Raw genomic sequence first — 10846 nt, 5'->3', positions numbered from 1 at the left:
CTCAGGATCAGTACAGGATAAGTAATGTATGTACACAGTGACTGCACCAGCAGAATAGTGAGTGCAGCTCTGGAGGATAATACAGGATATAACTCAGGATCAGTACAGGATAAGTAATGTATGTACACAGTGACTGCACCAGCAGAATAGTGAGTGCAGCTCTGGAGTATAATACAGGATGTAACTCAGAATCAGTACAGGATAAGTAATGTATGTACACAGTGACTGCACCAGCAGAATAGTGAGTGCAGCTCTGGAGTATAATACAGGATGTAACTCAGGATCAGTTCAAGATAAGTAATGTATGTATACAGTGACTGCACCAGCAGAATAGTGAGTGCAGCTCTGGAGTATAATATAGGATGGAACTCAGGATCAATACAGGATAAGTAATGTATGTACGCAGTGACTGCACCAGCAGAATAGTGAGTGCAGCTCTGGAGGATAATACAGGATATAACTCAGGATCAGTACAGGATAAGTAATGTATGTACACAGTGACTGCACCAGCAGAATAGTGAGTGCAGCTCTGGAGTATAATACAGGATGTAACTCAGAATCAGTACAGGATAAGTAATGTATGTACACAGTGACTGCACCAGCAGAATAGTGAGTGCAGCTCTGGAGTATAATACAGGATGTAACTCAGGATCAGTTCAAGATAAGTAATGTATGTATACAGTGACTGCACCAGCAGAATAGTGAGTGCAGCTCTGGAGTATAATATAGGATGGAACTCAGGATCAATACAGGATAAGTAATGTATGTACGCAGTGACTGCACCAGCAGAATAGTGAGTGCAGCTCTGGAGTATAATACAGGATGTAACTAAATGATTTTCCTATTTCATGACGTAAAGTCATAGTTTTATTAAAGACACGGAGGCTCATATTGCTTTCTCCTTCTTTACTGTCCACCAATAGCAGCAAAGAGAAAAAATTAACATACAGGAAACCATAGTAACCAAGGTCCCTCCCCTATGGCCCTTATAATAGGCCGCTTCTCCTCTGGACCTTCCTCTTTCTTTGAGAACCTGGTGCCAACATCACGAACATTCCCACGAAAACTCCGAACTGTGACTGGAACGCAGAAGTCCAACACCAACTCAGCGGAAACCAGTCGCCAACCTGGCCAACTGTAGTAGTAACATCAACCTGAAACACAGCGTCGTAGCCTGGAGGTAGCTTCATCCTGAAAAAGAAAACAGACCATAGGCCTAGGTGAAACCAGCATATCAGGACCAGAACGTCCGAAAGCCATCTGCTCAAAGTGACCTGATAGGGGTCAAATGACCGAAGGCAATAAAAATTGCAGTACATAACATGAAATACAATGGCAATTAAATAAATAATAGGACAATAAATACATTAAACAGAAACAACCCCAAAAGGCAATAATACATTGAGTCAATAATAAGCGAGCCCTGAAACAAAAACCCACGAGAATACCCAAGGGAGGGAATAGGGTGGGCAATACTCGCCTCCGTGTCTTTAATAAAACTTAATGATTTTCCTATTTCATGACGTAAAGTCATAGTTTTATTAAAGACACGGAGGCGAGTATTGCTTTCTCCTTCTTTACTTCCACCAATAGCAGCAAAGGAGAAATTAACATAATCAAAACAATAAAGGACCCTCCCCTCACAGATCCTATAATAAGCAGTGTCCTCTTCATATCTTCCTCTTTCTTTGAATCCACGACACCAACCGCCAACCATAACCGAAAACGAACCGAACTGGAACTGGTTCCGCCACCGACCATTCTGGTCCCTCCAACTGAAGAACTAAAGCCAACATGGCCAACATCTCAGGAAACCTGGAACAACACGGAACGCCATCTGCCAAGGAGTTCTCAACCTGAAACAGAACAAATAATATAGCCAGTGTAAACACATGGGTACAAAATGCGCAATCTCGACCCTATAACGGTCGTACATCAAAAGGTCGCTGAAACAAAATCATAATAAACCTTAACGGTAAAACGTCATAAATAACAATAAAAGACAGTGTAATAGTCAATAACAATAATACCATAACAATAGGGGGGGCAGGAGAAACCCAGGGCGGGCAATACTCGCCTCCGTGTCTTTAATAAAACTATGACTTTACGTCATGAAATAGGAAAATCATTAAGTTTTACAGCAAGACACGGAGGCTTCGTATTGCAAGTTCAAAGCTGCTCAATAATAGCTGAAAACACATGAGTGGGAGGACGGAAATAAAATTCTGTGAACGTCGTGGCCCTAGACCAGTCAGCCAGACGCAGAATGTCCTCCAAACGAGCCCCTGAAACTGCCAGGGCAGTAGCAGCCGCGCCCCTGGCCGAATGAGCAGTAAAGATCGTCGTATCAATCCCGGAAAGGGACATGATCCACTTCATCCAACGCGCCAAAGTGGGACTAGTCACCGGGCCAAAGGGATGGCGAATAGAGAGGAAAAGCTGCGGATTGTCCGCAGAACGGTGAGACCGAGTGCGCAACTCATACTCCCGCAGGCAAACCACAGGACAGAGCGCCGGAGAAGACGGAAAACTGGGATAGGACACAGACCGAATATTGGTCTTGGTACGCCGCGTGATGTTAAAAGTAACACCCTCGGGCGTAAAGGATCTGGCATCATGATCCAGAGCCCTGACATCAGAGACCCTCTTACAGGAAATGAGGCAAAAAAGGGTCAGCAATTTGGCCGACAGCTGACGGAGGGAAAGAGCCGCATTGTCGGGCCAGGAAGAGAGGAAAGAAAGGACCAGGGAAACATCCCACGTATCGGTGAAACGCGGCCGAGGAGGCCGAGCCAAACGCAAGCCACGTAAAAGTCGAGACACCAAAGGGTGTTGACCAGCAGGAACGCCATCAAATCCCTGATGAGTCGAGGAAATCGCAGAACGGAACAAATTAATGGTCCGATAAGCTTTCCCTGCTTCAAAAAGAGATGTCAGGAATTGCAATAAATGGGTTACAGATGCCGAAACGGGATCCAGGTCCCGTCCCATGCACCAGCCAACCCAAGATCCCCAAGCTGCCCGGTAAGATTTTCGGGTGCCGGGAGCCCAAGCGTTGTCCAGGAGGCGTCTAGTTGCCTCCGAAATTCCCTCGACCTCTCCTGGAGTCCTGAGATTCGGCACGCCAGAAGTTGAAGGGAGCCTTCGACCAGCAGGGGGTGTGGGGCACCCAGAGGGTCCTGGAGGAGATCCATCCGAGCCGGGAGTAGGAGAGGTACATCCACCAGGAGTTCCAGGAGAATCGGGTACCAGGCTTGAGACCCCCAGAAGGGGATCACCACCACCAAGTCCGCCGCCTGACGACGAGTCTGTAACATCATCCTCGGAATCATGGCAAACGGCGGAAACGCGTAATGTAGGGCTGCATACCAGTCCTAGAGAAACGCATCCACCGCCTCTGCTTCCGGATCCGGACGCCAGCTGAAGAACCTGGGCAGGTGAGTATTGAGACGGGACGCAAAGAGGTCTATGGAACAAGGACCCCAGATGTCCGAGATCGTGGAGAACATCTCCGGATTCAACCTCCAGTCGCTGCCGTCCGTGAAGCATCGGGAGCTCCAATCCGCTCGGTAGTTGTGAAGACCCGGAAGGTACTCCGCTTGAATCATGATGTCCCTGGACAGACAGTAGGACCAGAACTCCTTCGCCAGCCGGGCTAAGGTGGCCGATTGGGTGCCGCCCAGGTGATTGACATACCTGACCGCCGACACATTGTCCATGCGTAGACGGATGCAAGCGTGCGCTATGCCCTTGGTGAAACTCCTGATGGCAAACGAGCCCGCTAGAAGTTCCAGAGCGTTGATGTGAAGATGGGTCTCGGTCTCCGACCATCGACCCCCAGTGGAAATACCCTCGCAGTGGGCACCCCAGCCCTGGAGACTCGCGTCCGACTCCACCGTGAATTCTGGTTGGAATCCGAAGATTGCTCTGCCATTCCAGGCTTCCAAGTTGGTTATCCACCAATGAAGTTCCTCCCGAGCTTCCTGATCCAGAACCACCGCGTCTGCAAACGAGGCCCCGGTACGGAGGTGGGCGATCTTCAGGCGCTGTAGAGCCCGATAATGGAGCGGAGCGGGGAAGACTGCCTGGATAGAGGAGGCTAATAGCCCAATGATGCGATCCAGGTGACGTAGGGATAGGGAGGAAGCTGAGAGAGCATGTTTCAACTCCTTGCGTATCGTCCGCAACTTCTCCGAAGGAAGACTGAGAGATTCCGCAACAGAGTCCACCGTGAAGCCCAGGAACTCTATCCGTCGAGTCGGTGCGAGGCAGGATTTCTCGGGATTGAGCAGGAAACCCAGACCCGTCAGAAGATCCGAGGTCCACTGAAGGTGCTGAAGCAGAGACGCCTGACATTGATGCATAATGAGGATGTCGTCCAGATAAATGACTAGACGCACCCCACGACTCCGCAGCCAGGCCATGACCGGGCGCAGTAGCTTGGTGAAGCACCAAGGCGCCGAAGAAAGGCCGAACGGCAGGCAAGTGAAGCGCCACACTTCGCCCTTCCACAGGAAGCGCAGCAGATCTCTGGACGAGGAGGCAATTGGGACCGTAAGATAAGCATCTTTGAGGTCCAGCTTCACCATCCAGTCCCCCGGAATCAGCAAGTCCCGAAGGAGGTGAATCCCTTCCATCTTGAAGTGGCGATAGCGCACCACCGCATTCAAGGCCCGGAGATTTATTACTGGACGCATTTGTCCGCCTTTTTTCTGCACTAGAAAAATGTGCCTGAGAACGCCCCCCGGGGTGGGAGGGGCCCTTTCTATCGCATCCTTGTGAAAAAGGGAAATCAGTTCTACGTCCACTAGTTCCCTGTCTGGACGTGCCAGGGGTGGGGGTGGAAGGACGAGATCTGGCAAACCCGTAAGTTCTATGCGAAACCCCCGCACCGTGCTCAGCACCCATGGGTCTGATGTAATGCTGGACCAAACATGGGAACAGAAACGGAGTCTGCCCCCGACACAAGGAACCGAAGAAGCCCCCACTGGGGAAGGACTTACCGAAGGATTTTCGGAAGGACGGATTCCCTCTAACGGATCTGGAGCGCCATTGCCCGCCTCTGGCCGGGAAGAACGGAGGAGGATTCCTTTGGTCCTGGAAGGGAGGTCTTTGATTGAAGGAGCCTCTGCCCGAGCTGCGGGCCTGGAAACTGGAGCGGCCGGACAGACGGCCCCTACTACTGCCGGCCCTGGTGGAGACCCGTCCCTGAAAGACCCTTCTCATGGAGGACTGGGCCTTGTCTAGGGCGGTAAACGCCCCTACGTATCTGTTGAGGTCCTTAATAAAGGAATCCCCGAACAGTAGACCCTGAGCATCCCTTCCTGACTCAGTGAGCGCCAGGTTGGCCAATTTCGGGTCAATTTTAAACAAAATGGCTTTACGCCGTTCAATGGCCAGGGAGGAGTTTGTGCTGCCCGCGATACAAATGGCCCTCTGTATCCAGCCAGTAAGCTCCTCCGGATCTATCGGAGAGCCGTCCGCTCTGGCCGATTCGGCCATCTCAAAAATTTTAGCGAGGGGGCCAAAGATGTCAAGGAGTTTATCCTGACAACTCCTAATTGCGGAATCTAACCCCTTGCGGGGGTTCCAGCCATCTTTGGATCCACAGATGGCGTATCACAGACCTTGTTGGGGATCAATGGTCTGGGGCATTCGGCTCGGAGCTTGCTGCGCGCCTCTTTGCTAAGAGGACGGCGCACCCAATGTTCCAGGTAATCGCTCACATGAGCCACCGGCAGCCACTCCGCCGACCTAGGGTGGTGGAGGGAATCAGGATCAAATAATGGGATGCCTGAGGGGTCCACCAGGGTAGAAACCGTGTTAGGGGCAGTGGCGGAGGCGCCCACGGACCCAGAGGTGGAAGGCCTAGGGCCAGCATCATCTGGAAATTCAGATTCCATCTCCCCTTCAGATTGGCCGCTTGCCTCCGCATAAGCCTCCATATCAGATTCTATATCCGAATCTATATCATTAGTTTGTGCTCTAGCACATTTCCACGTTCGCGTCCGTTCTGCCTGACGCGGTAAGGCTCTTTTGCGCGATCTAAGCGTGCTATCATGGGTGGCTTGAATCACACCAGTCAAGGTCTCCTGGGCAGGAGGTTCAATGGTAGGCTGCGGATTTGTGAGTACAGGCAACTGAGTAGAGGGGCCAGGGGCATGGGCAGCTAGGGCCTGAGAGATGGTTTGAGATATCATAGAAGACATGGATCCCATTGCCTCAATAATAGCACTAGACACTGAGCGTTGTAGCTCCAGGGCCTGTGCACTAGTAGTTGGTAAGCTGTGATCCCCAGCAGATGGGGGGGGATTAGGCCCAGCGGGAGAGCGGTCAGAAGACATATTTAGGAGTTAAGTTTTAACTACTAAAGTGGCAGATAACCTAACTGGCAGATGCCTGATATATTAGGGGTCACTAAGACCGAGGAGGTGGGTACCTAAAGAGGGGTTAGTCACCCCAAGCGCCGCAGAGCAGGAGCCGAACCGGAGCCGAGCGACAGACGTGCACGGCAGATAACTCCGAAATCCCGCGAGAGGACGGGCGGGAGCTCCCAAAATGGCCGCCGAGATCCCGCGAGATCTCGGAGCCGCGGGAAACCAAGCGTAAGCTGCCGCCGAAACCTAGAGCGCCGGGAACCAGCGGGGCGAAATCGGCGCAGAGGATGAAGGTAGGGAGGAAAGGAGGAGAGGCGCAGAGCGCCTCCCAAGTAAAACGGAGCGAAAATTTGAATAAAAACGCGGTGGTTGAGGCAAGGATAGGATGGGGGAAAAAAGGGGGGGGCACCCCCAAACGAAAACGCAATAGGCGCAGGGGAATACAGGTGACAAGGAAGCCACTAGTCCAAAACTAGGGGAAAGAAAAAACCTGGCAAAGGGCAGAGACTATGAATAATAGACAAGCCCTAAGCAACACAGGGTAATGAAATACAGGCATCATACATGCAAAAAATACCACATGAAACACAGAATAACTTAGCTTTGGTGGAGCAGCAAAGAAAGAGGAAGATATGCTAGAGGTCACTGCTTATTATAGGATCTGTTAGGGGAGGGTCCTTTATTGTTTTGATTATGTTAATTTCTCCTTTGCTGCTATTGGTGGAAGTAAAGAAGGAGATAGCAATACTCGCCTCCGTGTCTTGCTGTAAAACTATGACTTTACGTCATGAAATAGGAAAATCATTTAGTTTTACAGCAAGACACAGAGGCTCATATTGCAAGTTCAAAGCCTGTCTATAATAGAAGCAAACAAATTAGACGGAGGACGAAAATAGAATTCTCTGAACGTGGTAACATTAGACCAGTCGGCCAGACGCATAACATCCTCCAATCTGACCCCCGCAACCGCCAAAGCGGTGGCAGAGGCCCCACGCGCAGAATGGGCCGTGAAGACAGAAGTGTCAACACCCGCCAAAGACATGACCCACTTAAGCCAGCGTGCTAACGTAGGGCTAGAAACCGGTCTGAAAGGATGTCGGATAGAAATGAACAACTGAGACCTGGCAGGCGACCGATGCTTCAGCATCCTGGACTCGTATTCCTTAAGGCACGCCACAGGACATAAGATAGGAGAGGACGGAAAACTGGGATAGGATACAAAACGGATGCTAGTCTTGGTACGACGCGAGATGTTAAAGGTCACCCCATCCGGGGTAAAGGAATGCGCGTCGTAATCAAGGGCCCTCACATCCGAGACCCTCTTGCATGAAATAAGGCAAAACAATGCCAACAATTTAGCGGACAACTGCCTAAGTGACAGGGCAGAATTCTCGGGCCAAGAGGCCAAGAAGGAAAGGACCAGGGAAACATCCCATGTAGTGGAAAAACGAGGGCGAGGGGGACGAGACAATCGAGCCCCCCGCAAGAGGCGAGACACCGAAGGATGTTCACCAGCCGCGACACCCTCGTAGCCCGCATGGGTAGAAGAAATAGCAGACCTGAAAAGGTTGATGGTCCGATACACCTTCCCCGCCTCGAAGAGAGAGGTGAGAAACTGTAGCAGGTGAGCTACAGGTGCCGAAACGGGATCCAAGTCCCGTTCCACGCACCAGTTAGCCCAAGTTCTCCAGGCTGCCCGGTAAGACTTTCTGGTGCCGGGAGCCCATGCGCTGTCCAATAGCTGTCGAGTCGCTGCCGAAATTACCTCGACAGATCCAGGTGTCCTGAGATCCGGCACGCCAGCAGCCGCAGGGATCCGTCGAGGAGAAGGGGATGGTGTAGACCCTGAGGGTTGCTCAGGAGATCCGACCGGGTCGGGAGAAGAACAGGAACCTCCACAAGTATCTTCAACAACGAGGGGAACCATACTTGAGACCAAAACCAGGTCCGCCCGATGACATAGAACCTGAAGGAGTGTCCTCGGAATCATCGAGAAAGGAGGAAAAGCGTACAGTCGGGATACCGACCAATCCTGGAGAAACGCATCCACTGCTACTGCCTCCGGGTCTGGACGCCAGCTGAAAAACCGGGCGAGTTGCCTGTTGAGCCGAGAGGCAAAGAGATCGACAGATATCGGGCCCCACAACTCCGAAATTGCTGAGAAAACCTGAGGATCCAACCGCCAATCGCTGCCATCCGATAGGTAGCGCGAGTTCCAATCCGCCTGAACGTTACTCAGCCCCGGCAAGTACTCCGCCTGTACCATGATGTCCCTGGACAGGCAAAACGACCAAAAATCTTTGGCCAGACGAGCCAAGGTTGCCGAGTGAGTACCTCCCAAACGGTTGACAGGAATCCGAAGATCGCTCTGCCGTTCCACGCTTCCATGTTGGCGATCCACCAACTCAACTCCTCTCGGGCCTCCGAGTCCAGGACCACCGCGTCCGCCAAGGAGGCACCGGTCCGAAGATGGGCGATCTTCAGCCACTGGAGCGCACGGTAATGCAACGGGGCTGGAAACACTGCCTGAATCGACGAGGCTAACAGACCGATGATGCGAGCCAGGTGACGTAATGAGAGACGGGGAATGAGGAGCGCATGTCTCAACTCCTTGCGGATCGCCCGCAACTTCACCGCCGGCAGGCTGAGGGACTCCGAGAAAGAATCTACCGTGAATCCTAAGAACTCCATCCTCTGAGCCGGGATGAGGCAGGACTTCTCTTTGTTGAGGAGGAATCCGAGACCCGACAGTAGGTCCGCCGTCCACTGTAGATGTTCCAGTAATCCCACCCTGGACTCGTGCATCAGAAGGATGTCGTCCAGGTAAATGATGAGACGAACGCCTCGAGTCCTCAACCATGACACGACCGGACGCAGCAACTTGGTGAAACACCAAGGAGCTGAAGACAGCCCGAATGGCAGACAGGTGAACCTCCAGACCTCTCCTCTCCACCAGAACCGGAGTAGGTCCCTGGAACGAGTGGCCACTGGGACCGTCAGGTAAGCATCCTTCAGGTCCAGCTTTACCATCCAGTCCCCAGGAACTAACAAGTCCCGAAGGAGGTGAATCCCCTCCATCTTGAAATGACGGTAGCGTACCACCGCATTCAGCGCGCGAAGATTGATGACCGGTCTCATCTGACCCCCTTTTTTCTGGACGAGAAAGATATTGCTGATCACACCCCCTCAGCTTTTGTCTGAGGGAGCACAGCTCCGCGTCCACCAGAGCGCAATCTGGGCGTGACAGCGGTACGGGCGGAGGGGAGGGGACAAGGTAAGGAGACCCCGTGAGCTCTATGTGAAATCCCCTGACCGTGACCAGCACCCATGGGTCTGAGGTGATGAGACTCCAAGCGTGGGAAAAGAGATGGAGTCTGCCCCCTATACAAGATACCATAGAATCCCCAATCTGGGGAAGACTTACCCAAGGGTCTGCGATGGCTCGGGTTGCCTCGGAAGGAGCGAGATCGCCATTGATTTCCTCTGGTAGAGAAGAAGGGAGACGGGTTGCGCTGGTCCTGGAAAGGAGGTCGTTGTCCACCGGAACCTCTATTCGCGCCACGGGCCTGGAAGTTTGCACGGCCGGACAGACGGCCCCTACCACTGCCGGCCCGATGAGAGACCCGTCCCTGGAATACCCTGCGCATAGAGGCTTGGGCCTTGTCTAGCGCGGTAAAGGTGCCCACGAAACGGTTCATGTCCTTAATGAAGGACTCGCCGAAAAGGAGACCCTGGGCGTCCTTTCCTGCTTCAGTGAGTGCCAAATTTGCCAACTTGGGGTCTATTTTAAACAAGATGGCCTTGCACCTCTCAATCGGCAATGACGTATTGGCGTTACCGGTAATACATATCGTCCTCTGGGTCTAACCCCGCAATTCCTCAGGTTCTAATCGGGGATCCCTCATTCCTAGCCGTCTCGGCCATCTCCAAGATCTTGGTCAGCGGGCCAAAGACATCTAAAATCTTATCCTGGCAGCTGCGGAGCGCTGAATCCAGGCCCTTTTTAGGGTTCCAGCCAGTCTTGGCTAAAAATTGTGACATCTTCGGGTCCACTACAGGGGTGTCACAAACCTTATTGGGCACCAATGGTCTGGGACACTCGGCCCTAAGCTTATTACGCGACTGACGGCTAAGTGAGTGACGCACCCAATGCTCCAAATAAGCCCCCACATGGGCAGAGGGAAGCCATTCCGCCGAACGAGGGTGATGCAATGACACAGGGTCGAACATCGGTTCGCCTGAAGCGTCTAGCACGACCTCAGATCGGGTAGCGTTGGATGAGGACGCCACATCTTTGGCGGAGGAGGCCGCAATAGCGGACATAGAAGGACCCTGAACCGGAGGGGTGACATCCTCCACTGACCCGTAATCAAAATCCGCAATTGCCTCCTCGTCTGAAGCTCTATCAGAGTCAGATATCTCCGGTGATTGTGCTCTAGCGCACTTCCATGTCCGCACCCGTTCTGCCT

At 52.4% G+C, this 10846-nt stretch overlaps 1 protein-coding gene across 1 annotated transcript; it reads right to left on the bottom strand.

Moving 5' to 3' along the window:
• Positions 1 to 897: 897 nt before the first annotated feature.
• LOC122938468 lies at positions 898 to 5502 on the bottom strand. The gene is made up of 2 exons (XM_044293994.1): positions 1645 to 5502; positions 898 to 1191 (listed from the first exon to the last, which is right to left on the bottom strand). Exon 1 carries the CDS (start codon positions 5500 to 5502, stop codon positions 2170 to 2172), a length of 3333 nt encoding a protein of 1110 aa, XP_044149929.1. The 3' UTR covers positions 898 to 1191; positions 1645 to 2169.
• Between the last annotated feature and the right edge of the window lie 5344 nt (positions 5503 to 10846).

Source organism: Bufo gargarizans, chromosome 5 (genome assembly GCF_014858855.1).
Source record: "Bufo gargarizans isolate SCDJY-AF-19 chromosome 5, ASM1485885v1, whole genome shotgun sequence".
Taxonomy (NCBI): domain Eukaryota; kingdom Metazoa; phylum Chordata; class Amphibia; order Anura; family Bufonidae; genus Bufo; species Bufo gargarizans.
Note: the sequence above shows the minus strand (reverse complement) of the source record. Positions and strands in the feature narration are given on the sequence as shown.